The sequence below is a fragment of the Varroa jacobsoni genome, unplaced genomic scaffold (assembly GCF_002532875.2).
Source record: "Varroa jacobsoni isolate VJ856 unplaced genomic scaffold, vjacob_1.0 scaffold_1358, whole genome shotgun sequence".
Taxonomy (NCBI): Eukaryota; Metazoa; Arthropoda; class Arachnida; order Mesostigmata; family Varroidae; genus Varroa; species Varroa jacobsoni.
In genome coordinates, this window is record NW_019214260.1 from 6,153 (window position 1) to 28,643 (window position 22,491).

General features: G+C 38.6%; 1 protein-coding gene across 6 annotated transcripts; it reads left to right on the top strand.

The window, feature by feature from the left end:
- The first annotated feature begins 1,662 nt into the window (after window positions 1–1,662).
- LOC111269150 (sodium-dependent glucose transporter 1A) lies at window positions 1,663–22,314 on the top strand. 6 transcript variants are annotated; one of them, XM_022848549.2, is made up of 9 exons: window positions 1,664–1,930; window positions 2,572–2,725; window positions 6,198–6,507; window positions 7,759–7,885; window positions 8,342–8,497; window positions 15,055–15,181; window positions 15,792–16,074; window positions 16,392–20,353; window positions 21,483–22,314. In XM_022848549.2, the coding sequence occupies exons 3-8, from the start codon at window positions 6,406–6,408 to the stop codon at window positions 16,995–16,997; spliced, it is 1,401 nt and encodes a 466-aa protein (XP_022704284.1). In that variant the 5' UTR covers window positions 1,664–1,930; window positions 2,572–2,725; window positions 6,198–6,405; the 3' UTR covers window positions 16,998–20,353; window positions 21,483–22,314. The 6 variants fall into 6 exon arrangements, with proteins under 6 accessions (XP_022704288.1, XP_022704284.1, XP_022704283.1 ...); XM_022848548.2 differs by having other exon boundaries at window positions 6,262–6,507; XM_022848550.2 differs by having other exon boundaries at window positions 6,265–6,507.
- The last annotated feature ends 177 nt before the right edge of the window (window positions 22,315–22,491 follow it).

Here is a 22,491-nt window from a genome sequence, read left to right on the forward strand (position 1 = left end):
TACATCAAACGAATTATATCTACAGTTGCAAGTCGTACCTGATTTTAACGGAAAAATAAAAAGGTGATTCCAGCTTGTATCGACTAAGTTGCTTATTCAGCTTGACAGCTCTGGGTCTCTTTCATCGTTCGCAAATAAAAGGCCAATAAAAAAATGCGACAACTAATTACAGTTTCCTGTACCGCTCGGCATCTTATGCAGGCTTGTAAATAGACCTACGTAGATCAAGCAGAGCAACACTGCCTGCGGTAAGCTGGAGCAGAAATTTATCTTACACGGAAAGGCTAACAAACGGGATATTAGATTACTACTGTCGTATTACGGTCAATTTTGCGATAGTATAGTTAAATTATGTTTGTTTCGGCGTTCTCAATAGAATAAACGCGTAGCAATCATTGTCTTATTGTCGAATAGGACACAGTAGCGGTAATCGGTTTAGTCGATTGTACGGTGAAAAATTGGGTCTTATCCTTTAGTCCTTGGCATAGTCTAAAATATGGTTTCGCTATAGATAAACAGCACGAAAAGGGAATATTTGTTTTTTTTGGAATGGACTTAAAGATGTATAGAAATACATGCCGATCTCATAAATTCAAATGATCTGGCATAGACCTGCGTATTTTTTGATCTCGGAACGCTTCCAATATGATTTTTATGATCGACTATATAGTTCCTTTGAAAGCCATAGAATTGCGTGGCCTTCTAAGGACCTTGTTCTTATTACACGTCCTAACTTCCAAAAGTACCGCGACTTGAGTGAGCAAATATTCCGCTTTTGTCTACTATTTTATAATTAAGTCGACGAATTTAGCAGAGGCTAAAAACTTCTGCTAAGTTACTAAAAACATTGTAATGATCATCTGATGTATACTATTATAAACGTCTTACGTAATTTAGTCACAGACGCAAGCTACTAGAAGTTCAAGAACAATTTGCAAGATGCAATTTCATGTCGAAAAGCAGGTATTTTGCGTTTTTTTTTTTTTTTATATTTACACATGTGACGGGGACTTAATGCATCAAGATCTAATAATAGCTCTCAAAAATGCGGCAGAATATGCCATAAAATATAAATAACTGGATTTGGGATTGTATTATTCACGGAAAAGGATTATTTTAGCACCCACAGATTCTGCTACGTTACGATGCAGCGACGAAAAAAAAACGTCTTAAACATAAAAACATATAGAATTAATTTGCTTCTTTCATTTCTCTATAGGACCTTCGTCGAATAGCTATTATTTCGGTGTGATTGGTACGATATGTTTTTATCTTTAATCAGAATTTTGCATTTGACGGCTTCGTGTGTCCATTTTGCTCGACTTATGCTCTTAGCCCCTATCCTACCTCATATGTTTCCGTGACCTCATAATTTGATTATGTGACCTTCATAAATTTCCAAAGACGTATAAAAGGAAATCCTTTTTAATGTATATTCAAACCTGCTTTTTCTATAGATCCTCGAACCGTTTGTACCCGGCTCATAACATCTATCTGACAAGAAGAAGAAATCTGTTGTTTAAACTAGTTTTATAAATCGCTGAAAGGATTCCAGCTGCAGCTTCGGCTGAGTTGACTTTACGCTCTCTCCGAACGTTTCTAATGGTTAAAGCTCTTCTCTTTCTGTTCAAGCACTCTTTCTCTTGATGGTCGTTTGGTCGGTAGGGCGGTACAGACGTAAACTCTTGCCATGTTTGCGTGACGGACTAGAATGTCTTAGCTAACGTAACAGGTCGTATTCCTTTGCCATGCAGAAATTCAGTGCCGAAGTGTTAGCTTGTGTTTAACTTCGACAAAGCCCGAACATTCATAGCATGTCCAGAAAATTGTTACACGATCCGCGACCACTTCGAATAGGATTAATGTTCCTCACACTTACAACTGTTTGACAAAACTCGGCCAAACACGAGGCATTTACACCTATGCTTAAGTACGTAAGTTAACATTTTGTAGTGGCACTACTAGACGAAATCAGTTCTTTTTCTACAGTTTTTCTATTTATGCAAGGAATTCTAGCCAACAAGGCATATGCCATCAGATTCACCTAACACGTCTGGTATAACAAAAAAAAGAAACTCTGCAACCGATATCTCCATTCATCTACAGCCGAGATTGAGCTATCAATAGCTCTGCTTTTTACATGCATATATACTTATACGTCCGAAAAGTCAGGCCTTCAGTACAGTCAACTAGAGTACGCCGTTTCGTGTTAGAAAACGAGAAGCCCCAACTATAATTATCTACTTACCGGTATTCTTTCTTAAATAAAATAGTAGTATTACAGTTTTTAATTATTATTATTATTATAACACGTAGTTGACACTGATGGCAAAAGGTATAGCAAAATCTTATGCGATACATCGAGGTTATATGGTTTAGCGTGTGCACAATTGTTTTAAGGTAGAGTTTTGGCGAAAACTATGAGGTTTCTAACGAGATGATTCTCCAGAAAACTGTTGCCTGCCTAAATGCGACATAAATACAGCAGAATCTAACAAACTGGCATTGTCCAGATAACAATAAGTTCAATGGGCAACTGCTTATAATGATACCAATATGTTTCTCTTTTAGCCGAGGGGACACGGAATTGCCAAAGGGGTCTTTTACGACATCTCGGTACAGCGCGTTCTGGACTACTGCTAGTACGTTGGGAGCCGTCTAACGTTTTTGTAGGATTTAATCGTACCTGCTTTAGTACAAACATAGCATTATATATGTACCAGCGGTGAGTTGTCTCTTCCTATTTATTGGGTTATTTCGCGTTTACCGCGAACTGCATCCTACTGAAGCTTTTTAGTTCGTTTAGTATGAAATATCTATACATATACATATGAAATTCACTTTTCAATATAAAATAGTACGGAAATTTTCTATCTGTGCCAATACTACCAGGGAACTATTTGTCAATATTATGCAGATGGCCAGTTATATGCACGTTCTACTCTATATGGGACGAATCATATTGTTTACCTCTACTCCATGTATTTATGTAAATACTGAGTGGTACATCGTAGGCCAGAATAACAAACAAGCTCTCATGTTTATATTACAGTATACATAAATAAAATATCTGTAGGCCTAGATCACTAAAAATGTCAGGTACGCCTTCTGCTGTTGACTATATGAAATGACAATGAAGCGTACAGAGCTCAAGCTTTGGACAATATGTTTACTGCGGCGTCGTCCTTACTGCCTTGGCGTTGTTCAGGCAGAAGCTAAAGTTTTTTCAAAAGATCTACCCTTCAGTCGCATATTAATTTAGCATGTGGTCACTTGAAAAACAAAATATAAACATAACCCAAAGTTAGCTTAGTGATATGCATTCAACAGTGTTGCTATTTGCTTGAATTAGAGCTATGAAGTGACCGCTGTGAGTTGCTATTATACAGAAAATAGAAGAAAACGTAAAGTGCGAGACTTAACAAGGCAAAGCAATCGCAGTTATCTCACTCTCGCCTATGGCGGTCCGATTCAACTTGCCCCGTTCGTTCATACATGCCACTAGACACATAAATTACATAATAATAATAATAATAAATAGAGTCCCATGATGTTGTGTATGTTTGAAACTAACTTTTTTTTTCTAGTAAAACTCGAAAAACTCGAGAGCTCATGCTATACAGCCAAACAGAAATGTTAGAAAATATCCTAAGTTTCTGGAAAAGCAAACATCGATTTTTTCAACAAAGCACGTTGAATATCATATCATTTCAGGTCGACGGGACCCATTTTTCTTCTATTTTCTTATGGTCCAATAATTAATTTACCGCTCGCATGCGGGGCCAGCGCTTGTTGCCGTGTTTTTGCATTAACACTTGATAGAATAGCGTACTGTCGTGATAAACGGCAGTGCCGGTGTGTGCCCCATTAGCCAGGCTACCCCAGTACAAATTGTCGCCAATTACTATTGAACCAGGGTAGATCTTGACGAATGCGCAGCGGTGCTCAACACAATGCAGCTCCTCGTCCTCAAACGAAAAGACGTGTACATATAAGCAGACTGTTCGCGAAAAGGTCACGCTTGAGGTCAGTCGATCGGTAGCGGCTACCGTACCACATTATGTTCTAGTCTTATCTATTTATTGTTTAGTTCCATGTTTGTACCGTAGGAGAACAAGCAATAACGTTACATGGTAAGGTGCACAAAATAAATCGACTCAGGTCTAGAAGGGGGCGGATAGCAAAGTAGCGTCATAAAGAACGAGGCAGGGGGAGCCAGGAATATCTGCCGATCTTCGTAGAGCTCTCGCCTCCTCTCACTTTGGCGATCGAATAGATGCTGGATGGATGGAATTTGGAAACGGTGGAAAAAATACCGGGCAAAAGCCTTTTTCTTCAAACAAGTTTCTGTCTGGATTATAATATTGTTGAGACGTTCCGACAGGAGGATGGTTATGGATTCCGTTACGGTATGTTGCTTCAGCTGGGTCCGCAAGTAAACATATGGCCCAAAACGCGAATGTCTGAGTGAGTCTAGTAACTGTCGCAGACCTGCTACTAATAACTGTCGTTATGATAAGCTTTATAGTCATCATAGTTTATCGCCTATCGTAATTTTCAATATGTATACATCTATTTTCTTCTACATAGCGCGGTTCCATATGAAATAACAACACAATAGCAGAAAATCCCAATGAGTAGTGCAGTAAAATTCACTGTACAACGGGTCGCATCGAACAGGGTTCGCATCATTTCCATGGCAACGTAGAGTGTAACAGAGAAGGGAGTGTTTCAACATAATTTTTTTCTTAATATCTAAAGCTTCAATAGTTCATACTATTGGCAAAAGTTTATCTTTTCAGTGTTTTCTCATGAAGATTTATAGAGTAAGCTCTTGTGGCATTCAATCTATTTTTCACTACTAGATAGCAAGGAACGATTGATCGCCTCTTCGGTAGACACTGAAGTAACTGAAAAAAATCTATAGACCCTCGTTCGAACTTTAGCCGTCCCTGAACCATTCCCTTGCTAGATGTGTATTAGAGTCAGTTCTCACGGAGTCTAGCCGAAATTTTCAGCCATCCGATTAGTGAGATGTCTAGACTTCGTTTTGTAACCGGCTAGCGGCTGAAAAATCAATGCCCGTACCTCACTACATCCAACTAGAATTATTGTCGCGCCGATTCGTAGTAGCAGACGCAGTGCGTACTAGAAGCTATACTGTTTGAACAAAGTCTTAGCTGATAAGAACTTGCTTCGAAAATGGAATCGATAAAAGAACATCAGCATAACATTAAAGTCGAGTAATTTGGAGATAAATATACAGATTTATTATAAGACGAACCCGCAGAGGCGAAGAACATGGATTACTACGTTAGTGCTGTTTGCCTAATAATTTACCATAATTATTTAGTTGAATGTAGATGACAAGGCCGTAATTGCAACAACTTGGTCCCTCAGCATTTTGTTTTTGATCTTATTCCTTACCTGTTTTGGCGCTTCTGCTATGCTAGCTCCTCAGAGGTTATTACAAGGAAACCATCAAGAGCACGAACTGCTGCTATTGGTCTCAGAAAAATCGAAAGCTCGCACGGCGGTGTATCTCTATGCATATTTGTCTCGTATCGAGTCTTCCATTTTTTTTTCGAAATTAGGTCCTGCTACGCTGGCTGACAGCTGAGACGCGCAATAAAGTAGTCCGATCATACTAATTGCCAATTCAGCTGTTAGTTTGACTTTGTGACTGTTTCAAATAGCGGGTTTGCAGTTTGTTGCTAAGAAAAGGACGAGGAATGACATCGAATAGCAATTATAGAATATAGGATTGCAATGAATATTAAGCACCCAGTTCGTGCATTTACACCCGATGAAACACTTATCGAGGGCTGTAATGCATTTCGATCGGAAGAAAAAGTGACTGTTTCAAATCAATAGTCAAATTCTAGGTTTTAGCTAGTGGACTATCTTCGACAGTTGGGATCATTTTCGAAATAGAAAAACGGAACCGTTCTGGCCCACTATCACCTATATTGTTAGGATATGGCATTTTTTGAGACTGCTACGATAGGTGGAGTGGGCAATGCGTGATATGCACAAAGCTAAAACTACGTGTCAAGTAATATTATGTCGAATTACGCCTCAGGCAAATAGGAGCGATTTCGAAATGTTATCGTCGCTTTTATGGCAGCGCACTAGCCCTGTCAAGATAAAATTTCAGAGGTTCTTATTTAAGCAAAATCGATGTTTTCCCCCTGCAGCGTACGGGACCTTTCGTAGAGCCGCCTTGTTAGCTAAAAGAAGCTTAATAACGGTCATATTCAGCAGGTCAAGTCGAACTCTATAAGGTGATGAAGATAGACCGACGGTCGCTCGGGTGATTCTCACTGTACCTCTTCGTAGCTACAAGGCTGTATACGATGATTATGTAATACGTACCATCAGTGCGTTTCAACGGTACGTTTGAAGATGCATCCCAAACAAACGTTCGTCACTAGCGAGGAATGGGATGGACCCAGCTGGCTGAAATGGTTTCAGATAGCGAATATCAATCTCACCTGTGTCGCCCTGGTATGTTTAAACATCTTTCACTAGTTTCCTGATTATTTGTATATAGCTATGCTATATGCCCTTGCGACTATTCAGATTCTAGCCACAAAGAGAGCGCCTGAACATGAACTTTCCCAAATCTCAATTATTTTGTTGCTTATCCACGATGGCTAGATACTTTCAAGTGAACTCCCGTATCTAGGTGCACATATAGTGAAAAAAATTAAATTAGAATTATTACCTATTTGTTAATTACTAAATAAAAGCACAATTAACAAACTTAAGATTTGATTTTTTCAGAAATTATACATAATTACCTTGGAACTAGTCGTTGACTGAAGTGAGTCTAGATAGACGTTTCGTTGACGTGACAAATAATATCGCCTTAGGAATCGCCTGCTGATCGTCAGCAACGAAGTGTAGATATTCTGTTCATACGCTTTGTATAAGCAAACTTAGAAGGTCAAGAGAGATTTGTTTGTAGGCGCACGATCTGTTCTTAGGCTTTTGGAGGTACTAGTGTGTTTTAAGCAATATAGGCGGTTTATAAGATAACGTAAATAGGGTATGGTTATGAAAATTGGTTTATTTCGAAAAATGAAGGCCACTGAACCGTTTTCAGATCGCAACTGTATCCTCTTTGTTTACGAACTGCTTGAGCGCATCAATCGTCAAACATTATATTTAGCACTGAATTTCACAATGTGAATGCTATATTATCGAAGAGATTTCAATAGGTTGTATAATTTGCGAATCTTGAAATCTAGTTCGATCCGAGATTTCTCTAGTCTGATCACTCTCGCAAGTGTAATCCCCCCCAACTAAGTTGAAAATAATTCAACATACGATCCGCACAAAAATAGCATAAGTAAGATAATACAAATTATGTTGTTTACATATTTTTCTTCGATGTATGACAGAATATGGCAACGGCGGAAGACGAAATGACCTCAACTAGTTGACACGAAACGTGTCGGTAATTTGTATTGGCATCGAGCACGAAACTTTCGTACCACCTTATAATACCTATAATAATCAGTAATGTTCAGAGACAGTAGATACATATACTTCCTTCTAAAAGATCTGTCTGATCGAGCAATATATTTGTACTTGGATATCTTCTCAAGGCCTCGTGAAAATGCTTTCTGCAAAAAGCTGCTATCTTAGAATAGTCGTAGATTATTGTTACAAGTGGATATTTAACTGCATTTTGGGCTTGTAACTTCAAATGCTCTTGTACTGATGCCTGCCTGGTATCCGTGAACATTGCAGGGCCTAATTGTCTCTATGATGGGCCCTAGCCTGATAGATTTGTCGGAGATATTTCACACGTCGATCCAAAAGGCATCTAACATCGGTGTGGTAGCTGACGTTGGTGCTTTAATTGGACCAGTTTTCGGTAAGTTCACAAATCTGAGACACCAGTTTAGACGTCCGCTCTTTAAAAAGTGTTATTTGTCCGAGTATTAGTCTTCATCATAGGATTCCGTGTTGCCATTATTGTCTTTTGTGATTAAATAGGACGCTCGATCATAAATAGCTGTTTAAATATTTTTCTAAAATTTATATTAAATTTGCACCCATATATGCATATTTGATATCTGTATCGACGGGTCATAAACTCGTCCATGGAACGAACTAAGCCATGTACATTAATATGTGTGCATAATGAATGAATGAATGCCAACCTAACCAGCCGATGTATTTGCACTTGACAATATATTGCTAAATTTATTTTTATACAAAATATAAAAAAATAAACTATTTAACATTAGGAAAACAGTATTCAGGCTAGTTAATAACTTTTTTTTTTTTTTCACTTTCTTAACGTGCGTGTATTATCAAAAATTGACAGCTGATCTGATATATCGCCGGGTAAACGCTCAAATTGTATGCATTATCTGCGGAGCCTTGATCGGTTTAGGCAACATCTTAATGCCTCTGGGAAGCCTAATGTCTGCATATGCTATCAGCTTCACTTGCGGAATGCTTGGCGCTATCATGGAAATTGGTAAGCTTGACATTGTGTTTAATCCCGTATCTACCCTTCAGAAGGCAAGCGTTATTTCGACTGGCAGGGAACAGGCCAATGTGATACAATGAACGCGTACAGAAGCACGTTACTAAAAGCCAACCTGATTCTAAGATAGCATACGCTTGGAGGAAGTAGAAGCGTGATCAATGCTACGAAACAGTTGACATTGAAAAAACATTGTCCGCCAAAAATTCAAAATCAGATATCGCTTATGGACTGCCTCATTCGTCTCAAACAACGTTTTTTTCCGTGGGAAAACGTTTTGTATAAACACATAACCGCAGACATTCGTATTATATCGTAGAGAAAATTTCTAGGGTAACGCTTATGACAACAGTAAAACTAACAGAGAAATAATTTGTAATATGCTGTATCGCTACTAAGCAAACGAAAGCATATATATATATATATATATATATACATGCATACATACGTATATAAACACCTGACCATTATTTACTCGTAGTAGTGGGACGCGTTCTCGACTGGCCACCATCAATTCTCAACAGGTATGCACAAGCTGTAGTTAGTTCCGTGCTCTTTTAGTCTCCGACTCTTGGATGGAAATTACGCTTAATTTTCATTTTTTCATATTAAGTTCAAGTAGCTAAGTTTGCACTACCGTTTTATACGATGTTATTTAACAATTATGATAAAAAGTGGCTAGTCAACCACAGAAAAATGTAAAATATTTGAACTGGGACCCTTTTGTCACAAACTAACATACGCACATGATTAAATCAAGTAAATAGACTCCCTTTAAAATGTGGCTTACGCAAAGCTGATAAACGAACTCCGCGAAAAAAACATTCTCTGTGGCTCGTTTTTCTTTAGGGTAACTTTAGTCTAAATCGTTTTTATTTATACTATAATTACTTTGGTTTGCTAAGTTAGCTTGCCGTCTTAGCCGAGTTGAGATCGACCGTGTTCCCTATCTTGTGAGTGCAAGATAGTGAATATTCTGAATTTCGCTAGCAAAATGATCACAAATAACCCATTCATACACACTCAAGTTTTTAAGAGAAACATCATGGTAAATAACAGTGATTTCAATGGTGCAGATGTCTCTTTTAAAGTTTATCTATAAATTAACGATCACATGCAAAAATCGTTTTATAATGTTTTCGTCTAGAGGGCAAATAAACTTGGCTATATGAACGTCATATTTTTAACAAAAAAAAAAAAAAAAAATCCATCAAAGCTCTTTTGAATTCCAGCCAATAAAAATAAATTTTTGTGGAAGGTTGATGGAGTGTCTGTCAGTTCTCTATCGATTATCATAAGTTGCTGCCAAGCATGATTAGTAGTTAATGCTCGATATTCGGCAGCTCATTTAGGACGACGCATTTCTCGATTCGAAGAGAAATTTTTTATAACTTCCAATGGCGATTTCGCTTGCTGACGACGTCTGAGCGAGCTTCCTGATAATTCCGAATCATCAAGGCTACGTATCGAAGACAGAGATTACTTAGCTCAATGAATGAGTGGCGTTATTATTTGGCCGAATGAAGTTTTTCAGCTGGTACGTGCTGCGCAAAAGCCCGCCAGAGCGTATCTTGTTATCGCTTCAGACACGATCAGATGCAGAACTGTTAGTTTATCTTAAAATAATACTGAAAATTCACATCGATTAGTTTGTCTTGCGGCTGGAGTGGCTATTACCGGCCAAATATAAACAATGTTTACTCAGCATTTCCACTCACAGGCCAAAGTACTATTTTGAACAGTAAAGTCTTTGATACATGCATGCTAATCGACATGAAGCATGAGGCTTCAAAGTTGGTTGAATCGAATCAGAGTTTCCGATAAGTTCCAGTTAGTCCGACTTGCGGACATGTCGCTGGCCCCAGTCAATAGGCTATTTCTGTTTAGAATCTGCAGCAATAGTTAATTTATGCCGTCTGATCATTTCTGGCCTGTGCTGAATAGGACACATTCTAGGAATAAGACTAATATTATTGTTTTCGCATCTTTTATGGATACAGTTTTTCACGGGCATGCAGTACGGCTTCTTTCAACCAGGAATGTCGACCAAACAAACGTTCAACACCGGCTGTTTGTACCAAGGGGCTCTCTGCGGGACCTGCCTTTGGTTGTTTACCATTCATCTAAACCCTAAAACGTAAATAACACCATACTGCCTGTATTTATTTGTGTAACGACGATTAGTACATGGTTGATTCGGCATTTATTAATCGTATGAAAAATGCACGCCAAACTAGTTGACGTAACGAGTGGCTACATGAGATTTCGTATTGGCTTTCGTGTCAACTTCCAACGTTTCGTGTTCAGCCCTCAAGTTTAGTCATTATCTGAGTCTGTACATACATACATTTTGATAAGTACCACACATGAGTAATGGCCGCTTATTTGTCAGCCTAAAAAGCCCCTGGTGCATTCTGCTGAAAAGTGAGGTATCGACTCCTTCTACGCACCTACTATACTCTTTAGAGTAAATGAAGCCTTAAGCAAGTTAAATTTGCTAACAGCCACTTGCTGCAACTTTCGATGAATTCATTAATAATAGCATCTGAAAGCTGTCTATTGTCAGAATTACATCGGAACTCAGGCGAGACGCTTTGTGATAGGCTTCATGGCACATGGTGCACGCTCGGAGCTACTGACAGGTCCTGATTAAGATAAATAATTCACGGATTTAACGGATTCACCATAACAGCTTGAGCTCGCTAACAGTAGTAAAATGTCTTCTTCCTCACTACTGAGATTTAACTGATTTTATGTTAGAAACACTTGCTCGTACTGGATAGCCAATAAAGATAGATAGTAAGTGGAATTTACTTAATGCCCTACGTGGTTATCTGTGTATGATAAGCAATATAGAGTTAAAAAAAAAAAAAAACATGGTTTCGCCTACGAGTTGTTTAAAGATACATCAGAGAGTAATTAATCTAAGTCTGTATACTTATAAATCATTGTGACGAGTGTAACTACCATTTTTCCAGTAATAAGTGTTAGATACATATTTTTATAAGGCTTATGATAACATAGGAGCTAACATCGATTACGGATCCTATATGTAGCTTTTTTTGCACCCATTTTCATATAGGCTATTGATCCAGCGGTAATAAAGCCTGGGTCTGACATCATGATAACAATGAATGTCCTTCACTTCGATTCTCAGGGTTGCTCAAGTATCTTAATATGTTTTTCTAAGGGAAAAGTATGTTCGTACTTGAAATAAATATAAAGGAGAGCTAACTCTGCATTCTTAGGGTCCAGAATAACGTGTGACACAATACAGTGCCTTCACAAGATCTGGATTTCACTGCGCTGAGGCGTACCTCAAATGTACTTTGTGCTATCCTTTTCAAAAACGACTTGCTAGTATTACTCCAGTGGGACCATTCGCTGTTCCGCAGCTACTTAAATGCTAAAAAGTCGTTTTATTTGGAAGCTCGCATTGCTTACGAGGCGTGGGTAGTCATAATACCTGGCTTCGATTGGGTTCAAACTCTGAAGAAGTCTAGCAAATTCCTGTTTACTAAGACACATCATATTTGACTCACGTGGGTTGACGCAAGTACGCCAGTCAATGCTTATTTATCAAAAGCTAATCTATATTTAAACAATAACCCCACGGTCAGTTCTAGATCGTACAAATATAGACCCGGATTAAATAACCTAATACTACTTTAGCCGCTTATCGTAAAAGCGTCTTTACCAAAAGTGAGTACTCACTATTAGCACCGTAGACTCTGTCAACATCAAAAAGTGTCTAATTAATGAAGTAAAGGTTTTTAATCCCCGGCTACTTGTCAGCCTTTGCTTCATATTTATTTAATCATCACTGATCATAACCATAAGGTATTATTACTGCGAAGGTTATCCAGGAGGAGGGGCCTACGGCATAATTAGGCCGACTTCAGTCACCCGTAAACCTGCGAAGAGAAACGTTACATCGCTGAGCGTTAGCTTGAAATTGAAGTAGCCTATGCCATGTTTCTTTTCACAACGTGTAGACTACCCAGTCCGTTGCATCAGTTAGATACGGACCCGCGCTGCTTGCGCCTGTTATGGATAAAGAAACGCACGAGCCACGTGGTTCTGTTGCAATGATTACGGTGACTACCACTATATCCGAGTGCACGTATGTAGTAATTGGCCACTGCAGACTTCTAGTGAAACTCGTTGGTCATTACAGGCCCGGTGTGAATAGGACTCTGCCTAGGTGCTGTAGATATTAAAATAATGACGTCCTAATTAGGAATATAAGGTTCATTTAGTAATATTTGCAACGTAAGAAACGTCGTGTCTGTTTATCTTTTCTTTCCGATTTTTTTTTTTTTTTTTTGCATTGGTAACATACGCCGCTAAAATGCAACACTTTTATCTTCGTTTTGGCCAGATTACAATTGTTGTTTGCGTTACAAAGCTAAGTATGTTAAATAGCAGAAATAGCGAATCGAACATGCTATATTTTTTTCCACTATACAATAGCACGCCGCTATACTTTATCAGCATACGATAAGGATTTGCAAGCAAGGACAATTGTCTCATCTCACAAACGAATTGAGAAAGCCAACTGAAAAGCTGTTCAGGCGTAAGATGTCATTATTACATCTAGTGAGTGTCGTTTGAGTAGTGCTCTCAGCTATGGAGTCACCGCCATATCATACCCCAATGAGACGAAGGTTATATTATAGCTCATATAAATGTGTATAACAAAAGCCAATAAAATGATGGCAGTACGTAAAGCAAAGAAAACACTCTCTGATAGCATATACATTGGCCATGAGTAAAAATAGGGTGTAAAAAGAACAGAGTAACTAGGACAAAGCTAAGCAAAGCAATAGCAAAAAAAAATAACACCATAAGTATATTTAAGCACCGAACAATTATTTCAGCTCAGTATTTACGTCGCCACTTAAATAGTCGAAACGTCGTCTTTACCCTTATTTTAGCCACTGTATAAGTACACGATATGTCGAAGATTGGCTTCGACATCATTTAAATACAAACATTTTTCGTTACTGTTGAGTAGCACAAGTGGTTGACAGCACAACTAAAACACCCTCCGACCTACCAGGTGCCTACAGGCAATATACAGCAGTGTTCTACTCACGCAAGTATACGCAACGTAGATATATAGATATGTAGTAAAGTGTAGAACAAGACTGTATGAATATATATATGTATGTATGGCATTCAAGTCTGTCTAGTGTTTTCGAAACGAAAACTATTTTAACAAACACGACAAAGGGAATATTTTTGCAAAGATTAAAGCTTTTACATATTTTGAACCTCTATTTTGAAATGGTCCAGCGAAAATCAAAGCTGTGTGTGTGTGTTTGTTTTTTTTTAATTCAGTTGGTTGTTGAACGCGACATCAAATAGGAAAGGAAAGAGTAAACGTCTACTTAATGTATATCGATTTAGTTCCCGATCATAACCCAAGTATCGCTTGATCGACCTATTCCTTCATTGCATTTGCGTATATCTGATCGACAGCGCAAGTGCGTTCCGTTTGAATACTACGTTATGAACAGTTACGCTCTGAAGAAACGGCTAGTACGACCGGCCTTTACTTACTGAACGTTTTCTGAGCAGGTAATGCACAGATTTTTGCATATAGAAATTACACAATCGACGATTTAACATTGAAGAGTCTAACAAAAGGTTGCGACCTGCACAGAAGGTTCCCATAATAATGTTATTCAAAAAGAAGACCGAAGCGCATTATATACCTGGGTAATAATAGTCTACTGTACGTCTACCACACCTATCTTCAATGTAAACTTATCGTATCTATACAATTTATGAGTTCTATTAGATATCGATGATCGCGGGTAATTATTTACCCGCATATATATTTTATATGTATATTAAAAACAGCAAAAAGATACAACAATTTCTTATAAAGAAATAGAAAATTATTTACTTTTCCATTAGACCTCTTACGCTCGATTAAAATCGATAAGTACTGCCATTTGGCATTGGTCCCTGGTTGAAAACGAAATGTGTCAGGCTGACTTTTTAATTTTTAAAATAGTGTATATCTTATATTGAGAAAAAGAACACATGAAAGCGTCAATGAAAAAAAGTTGACCAAACCACAATGGGAAAGGGGTAGCTAAAAGTTCTCGTTACTTTAAAAGGCTTTCAAACCTGTAGGAGCCATAGTAGAGTTATCCTGAAACTAAGGCAATTTTCTTTTATACTTTAAGCAAATAATAGGAGATAATATTGTGTGACAGTTTTTTTTAACCATTATCACCTAAACAGGACGTTCGGCGCGCACCAGCCAGAATGTACTTCCACCTTTTCGTCTGTAACGTTTCAGGACGGCTGTCTAGCTATCATATAAGGATAGTAGGTACCAATTAAATAGCTTAGTCCGGTAAAAATGAGTCTAGTTTTTTTAGGTAACTTTTTAGGGCAAAATTACATAGAGAAGACAAATGGGTTTTGGTGTTTGGTGTACTTGTTTTTTCCTTTGGAGGTCACTAACGCCCAGCAAAAATACGTTGCAATTTTAAACGAAGAACTATACATTTACGTAGCTATTTTTACAGGGGCGTACGTTTGGCTTGTCGCTCTATGTCGAGGATCTCGTCCGATGTTGCAGCTGTACTCGCTAATGTTCGGCGTTGGAGCACTTTTTGCACCGCTTTTGGCCAAACCATTTCTCAGTAAAGATAGGTTATTGTTTGCTTTAGCATCAATTAAGAGCGAACACACGATCCCGTTGGTACGATTTTGCTTGATTACATATCGGTCATAGATGGCATGCGCATAAAAAGATCAGCTTTTATACGTAATGCAATCATTGTTCAAACTCATTGCCCTGCAATATCGATATCACCGTCTTTTTCATATAAATCAATAAATAATAAGAAAAAGCAAAGCGCAAACAGAACTTACTGCCCACCGCACGGAGTAGCGTAGCTAGACAAATCCGATTCAAAACTTCCAATGTATTCGCTGAAGTTAATTATTAAAATTTTACTTCATTCATATAAGCGAGCAGAGTTAGGAACGACCTAGGCCCACTGCTAACTACTGCTACTAATATTTTATAATAATAATTACTTTAGGTATGCAATGACGGCGCAGTATACCCACAATCGGATATAACGAATATCCCATTTGAAGGGCCGAATGCGTGACCAACCCTAGAACGTTCTTGGATTATATCGTATTTTTTTTTTATCATCATAAAGGAACAGCTACCTAAATGCTCATTGGCCTTAGTTAATCTAGACCTGTCATATTTACAAAATATACACACATCTTAAAATCGACCTTGCAGAGATTTAATGGCCAATCGAACTGATGCGGACATCGAGTGGAAGTCGGACTCACGTGTGATGATCCCGTTCGTGTTCGTTGGAAGCTTTGGTATCGTGGTCGCGTTTTTTATGACGCTATCCTATCTCAGAGACAAACGTGATCTGAGACCTGAAGAGAAATGCGGCGAGGAAAGATCTCACTTCAGAAATTGGTTGCTCATTAGTCTGGCGGCAATCTATTTCTTTCTAATCGTCCTATTGGAAACTGCCTTCAGTCGATTTCTTGTGATTTTCGCGGTTCAGGTATGGGTCACGGTTGAAGTCAACTCTAGTTCCTTAAAGGACACTCAAAACTATTATGGTACTCTTTGACACATTTCCACTACACTTTGTATCAGTATAGAATAGCTAAGCGCCGAAAAAATTTCATACAAGGCATATTACATACAATCCAAAATGGAATGTGTCTGAACATACACACAATGTGATTTAAAATTCTGACGAAGTACACTAACCAGGTCTACTTACTTCCTCGGCAATCCCACACTCAAGGTATAGTGGCAGGAAATGTATAGTAATGGCACGTATTTCTATCTTTGATGTGCTTTCGTTACAATCAGATGAATCACATGCTTAAAGCCGACGCGGCGGTATTGGTGTCGCTGTTTTGGGTCGGCTTTACCGCCGTACGAGTGATCATCATTCCTATTTCGGCAAAATTTCGCTCGATCTGGTTCGTTGCCAGTGGCCAACTCATCTTCAGCGCAGCATGCCTCATACTTCTGCTGTTTTCGCAAGACAATCGCATGCTATATTTGGGTACAATAATGTTCGGCTGTGGTATGGGGCCCCTTTACGGAGGCTCGCTAACGTGGCTGACCGAACATGTAGAGTTGCGACACGTCTATCTCAGTCTGATTTTAATTATGACGTGCGGCGGGGCAATGGTCGCCCCACCCATTGTCAGTCCACGGATTGAAACACATCCAAGTGTTCTAACCACGACGATCGCTGTAGGAAGTACAGGCATGCTATTTGTTCTCCTAGCCATGGTGGTTGCGGCTCGGCTAACTGAGCACGCATCCATAGCGGCACCCCGGAACGAACGGAACAGGAGCGTTGTATCACAACCTAATGCTGAAAACCTCTCTCAGTTAAGAATAGGCGTTGATAACATGGCTATGCAGACAGATAATGAGATACTAGATAGTTATTCGAAGATATAAATAGTTAATTTTGATACGATGTACTTCTTTTACAATACAAGGACACAATATGGATCGACGTCGATGAGGACACCCATCGTGCACACACCCCACAACAACACTTTCGAAAAACAGTGGATAAACCGTTGAGTCATTAATGTGCGTATTGTAATTAAGTTCTTATTTGACTTTGTAATGCATAAGGACACCTCTTTAAAAGCAGATTTACATCTAGCACAGCCCGGCGCGTTTAATGGTCACGTTTGTAGGTGAATGCTTTCCAATATAAACTATCGCAGCCGGTTGTCCTGAGTAAGATTTCTGTAAAAACATAATCGTCAATAAATCAATCCTAGCAACGGTGTTTCAATGTACTTATTTTGTGAAACTCCTACGGGCCTCGTGGGACGTTTCGAGCCCAACGCCATATAAATCTTCACGGCAATAATACACCAAGTGATTATTAGCGCATTAAATATCTTCCCCTCACTTAATACATTCTGTGGAATTCATGCAGCAATCCTGACCGGCACAGCTCTAATTATCTAACAACGCTAATAGCTTATATAGACAAGACTCACTAAATAAGATTCTAATGCTGCTGCTTAAGAAACACAGTGCCGGTATCTGTGTCTGGGCTAGCTTATTTATGCAATCGAAGCTCGTTAGTTATGCCAAGAAGACGTATATCCGTGGATATACGGAAGAAAAGATATCTTATGAACATATAACAGCAAAGGAAAGGTGATGGATCTTATAGCGAGGTACACATATTATACGTGGGTCTAGCAGGGTAGCATCAACGTTTAATAAAGTACATCAAATCTGGGGCCACATGAGGGTCTAGGTTCGAATCCAGGTGTACATTTCGTTCGGTATTGGGAGCCAGTCGTTTGAAGCAGTGCCTAGCGGCTAAAGCATTGGATGGGAAACTCGAAACATTAAATTGGAATGATGACAAAATGTTGGTAATATTCAGAGTGTTTCTCATCGGAAATTGACTTTACAAGATTTATGAAGCCTATTGTCGCATAGCTATATGTAAAAAAAATACGATGGGTATATAGAAAGGCAACGTTGTATATGCATATCTTTGCGCAATCCAAGATATATATATCTACGTTGTTAATTTAACGGAAGGTTATTGTTTGCTAGTAATATAATCATCATGTTATTGTATAGGAGTATATTCCTTAACCCTGACCTATCTTCAAGGTCATTTAAAACGAAATACTTTGCAGCGACCCGGTGTGGCTTGCCCCTAGAACCATTTCAGTTTTTCTGTCTGGCATACATTATACTGCAAGCATTATCTACAGCTTATTTTATTATTCCTACATCAGACTGAATGAGCTTTTATCAAAATAATTTCAAAGTGCAATAGTCGAAAGAGTCAGCTCAACCGTGCTACCAACCATTCCGCATAGCTTCTTTTGTTATAGTTACGAAATTATTTAACGGATATTAGGGAAGGCTGGGGCTTTTATAAGCATCGAAATTTAAAGTGACTGTGATTGCGACCAGTAGCGGAAACCAAAGTTTCAATAGATTCATAATTGTAGTTGACAAAACGATTATACCGTAATATTTAATCCCTTGTTAATAAGGGTTTAAAAAATCACCAAGCAATCTGCCAATGCTAATACGATAAGCGAGGATTTCTTTCAGCTGAAACCTATCACAACGCTAGAACTTTCCCCTCTCAAAACAACAAAATAATTTATATAGGGAACCCTGTAAACAATTGTGTACGTGCAGTAATTTTATTATGTATACATTTAGATAATAATAATAATAATAATAATGAAGTCGTTTATTTGCATTATATGACTTTTGTAACGTATTTAACAAAATACATTATTATCTTTTATTAATGGCATGTGGATTATAGCCGTCACACTTATTCACTTAAAATAGGAAAAAAATTTAATAAATTTTATTGTAAAATTAAATCTTCGTGCTGCACTCCGTTGTCACCACCAGTGAATTCATTATTTGTCGACTATCATTACATTTATATTCGCGCTATTTCGTGTGGTTAGATTATGGCGATCTTTCAGGGAGAAAAGTTATTTATGTAAGTATACGGAACAGTTGTGCTAGTGCAAACAGCTGCCCATTTGTGGTGAAGTTACTTAGCGTTTAGGGACGTAAACTTGATTGGTCGACGACTGCTAATTGTGGGTTGGCGCATGCGCTGAAATCGCCGTTGCGGTTACCTGTCACCGTCAGCCGTCTGCCGGTGACGTCCTCAAAACGTTGGGCCCACGTTACCTACCTGCCCGCCCTAGCACCGCTCAGCTGTGTTTACACGTGTATGTTGATGCGGCCAGCTTGTCGACTTTTTTCCTCTGTATATGCCAACTGCTTATCGCCTGTTGCCTGCGAGACACCCAATCAGCAGCCAATTAAACAGCTTGTACTAGCATAAGTAAGTGCAGCGTCGTAAAAACGATAGCCGGCAGTGTCGCGGCGTTACGGCGCAACGGACGGATCGCTTATCGTCGTGATGATGATAAGAAGGAGTGGACCTATATTGATTTAATAGAAGTATCGCCAGTGACAGCGTCTCGGCGGTCGATGTTAACCGTTGATTAGCCGTCTGTGTTTTTTCAACTGCAGAGCGTCTGCCGTGGACAACGGAATGGTCAGGAGAATAAGAAATTGAATAGGCAATCATATTGCAACAAATAACTGCACAACAGGCCTGACTGGACGACTTCTTCGATACTGCTACTGCAGACGGTGTCGCAAGCTCTTTGCAAGAACTTCTATATGTTTTAGCCGTCAGAGACAGACCTTTGATCGCAAAAGCTCAATTACAAGTCTCGTAGTGTGCTGCCGTATATCTCCTTCGCGGTCGTTGTGCATAGTGCGGAAAGGGCAACAGTAGGGCAACACAAGAGAACCACAGCAGCAGTAACGGCAAAGCTATTCCACTTACACGCAAATACAGCAGCGATAGAAAAAGAGTAAAAAGAAAAGTTGTTTATTACGTGTTCAAAGAGCAGTAACGACAGTCACCTACCAAGCCTGTTCTGATTGTCAGTAGCTCAATATTGCCAATAGCTGAACGACGAATAGAACGAGCGAACAAAGTAAGCCAGCGTGTTCGTTTCTGCCGTTCGTCCGTAATCCACGCAAACGCTGCCTTCGTAACAATCACCGGCTGTTTTGCTGTTGCGCCTGTGATCCATTATTAACAAGCAGCTGTCTGGTTCTGACTGACAAACGGAAACTCCACTCAGGCTCCCAGTTTCTTGGGACAAATATATTTGTAGTTGACATTGAATTACACAGTAACTAATTGTAGCAAGATTTGAATATGGAGTTTCTCTACATGATCTTACTGCTATTGATTCCCGGAGGAATAATTGGTGAGTGTGGTTTACTTGATTCTGTGTAAGTGTGTATTTCTATGAGTATGGAAATTCGAAAATTCGTGCCTGTGTCTTGATTCGAATTGTCGAAAAATTATCTGTGTGGCTTTAAGTACAGTTGTAGGTAGACCTTTTCCGAAAGGCAAGACTAAGAAATTCAGGAAAAAGATGGAAGAGAGTCTGAGTATCGTTATATAAGTTTTCGATGCTTGACAAGCTGAATCGAGAATCGATTATTTATCGCAAACATCCAGGCCACGATTGGCAGACTGATGTTGCTACGAACAGCTCATCTCATAGCTTCACAAAAGATTCCCGAAAAAAATTTCCTAACGTTCTTGGTTTTCGAAAACATCTGCCAGCTAAACTGCACTTCTCGTTTTTCATGACAGCGCTATGCCCTGAACTTTACTGGTTAAAATCTACATAGAACGGTAACCGTTTCGATTATTTTAAGCCAGTTTGAAATAACGTAGATAGTATGGACGTTACAAAATGTCTTCCGAGGTTACCCAATGCTGCTGATAGTTATTATGTTTGACGGATAAAAATAGTGATTAATATATTCCATTCGTTAGGGACAACATATACAAGTCCTTCAGTGGTCTTCTGCAACGGATTACCTCATTCTATGAGTATTGTGTGACGGTTACTCTCAATGTCAACCCTTCGCTTGAAGAGCATGCTGCTACGGATAAAACAGTGACTTAATCAAATAAGTTTTTAACGAGAAGCTGGAGTTATTTGGCGGTATTACCGCCATATATTTAGGAATATAGCAGGGTTGTTTGAGTATGATTAGCATTTAACGTACAGTCATCTAGGCGTAAAAACACTTCACTGCGGACTATATTTTCTTATTGATGTACACAATGTGTATAGCATGCAGCAATCTCTAATTTACCCTCATACAACTGATTTATCAAAATCTCACCTAGAAGATCCGTAGTTCACTTTAAGAGAAGACACGCTATACTTTTGAATACAGGTACATACATATGCATAGCATTAATAGAACAACTGCGCATATTTATTGATGTATAATAATTGGAAACGAATAATGGATTGGTTTTTACATGTTTGTTTCGAAAAATTCGAATCACTTCTATGTGTACGCTTTTTACAGGATTTGTAGCCCGCAAGTTACTCCGACAGTATGAAGAGCGAGACCGGAGAGCAGAAGAAAAGCGACTCGCGCGTCAGCAAAAAAAAGAAGAAGCCAATAGGAGATTGCAACAGCCAAGAAGTCCCCGACAGAAGAAATCACAGTAGAAGTTATGCAGTGAACGCACTAGCATAACATTATCGGCATAAATTCATTTTTGTAACATAGTACGAAGAAAAAATACAATAAATAGTGCTTCACATATAACATTAACGGCCAAAAGCGATATATAACGTCTGATTTTACCAGCTTTCTACGACAGTGTTGCTGTAAATACGGTCGCTTTAGTGCGATTAGTGAAAATGACGGCTGGTACATTAATATGACCTATCTACTCATCTAATCATATCTTCTTCGTAAATAGATTTACGCTCAATGTACAATGTATCACATTAATACTTAAGTTATGAGATAATAGTGGAAACCCATGATAATCGCTAATACGCAATATAGACGCATGTAATTAAGCCAACGATTTACTTAGAACCTATAGTGAACTCGGTACCAAGTTCAGTGGCAACTGCCGTCTACAGTAAATCTATACCAATGGGTTTAATGTGTATATGACAATAAAATTAGAGTTTTATATATATGGGTTTCTTCAAAAAGGTTTTATAACTTTCAATCAACGTATGTCCTTCAAAAAAAATTATTGTGATCATATCAAGAAAACTGTACTTTTTATATTAATATGGAACCCTTCGGCTGTTTTTTTATTATCATTATAATGAGACTAAAAAACAAGCAAAGTAAATTACTTGTGAAGTAAATAAAGATGCTTATAGAAAGTAAACGTAACCTGACTACTGTATAATCGCACGGAAACAAAAAGTGAGGCTAATTAGACTGACGATTCGGGCCGTCATTTTGGAACTTTTCTAAAGCCTTCGATATATGTCACGGGTGTTATTTTCATAAACAATCGGCCTTTCTCTTGACTAATTGAATCTCACCTTCAAAAGGGCTCACT

Excerpts from the sequence above, each read along its gene's own strand:
- LOC111269150 (XM_022848549.2), top strand. The coding sequence starts at position 6,406 with ATGCATCCCAAACAAACGTTCGTCACTAGCGAGGAATGGGATGGACCC. Across the intron at positions 6,508-7,758 it reads ATCTCACCTGTGTCGCCCTG|GGCCTAATTGTCTCTATGAT; the intron begins GTATGTTTAAAC and ends TGAACATTGCAG. Across the intron at positions 15,182-15,791 it reads CCATTTCTCAGTAAAGATAG|AGATTTAATGGCCAATCGAA; the intron begins GTTATTGTTTGC and ends TCGACCTTGCAG.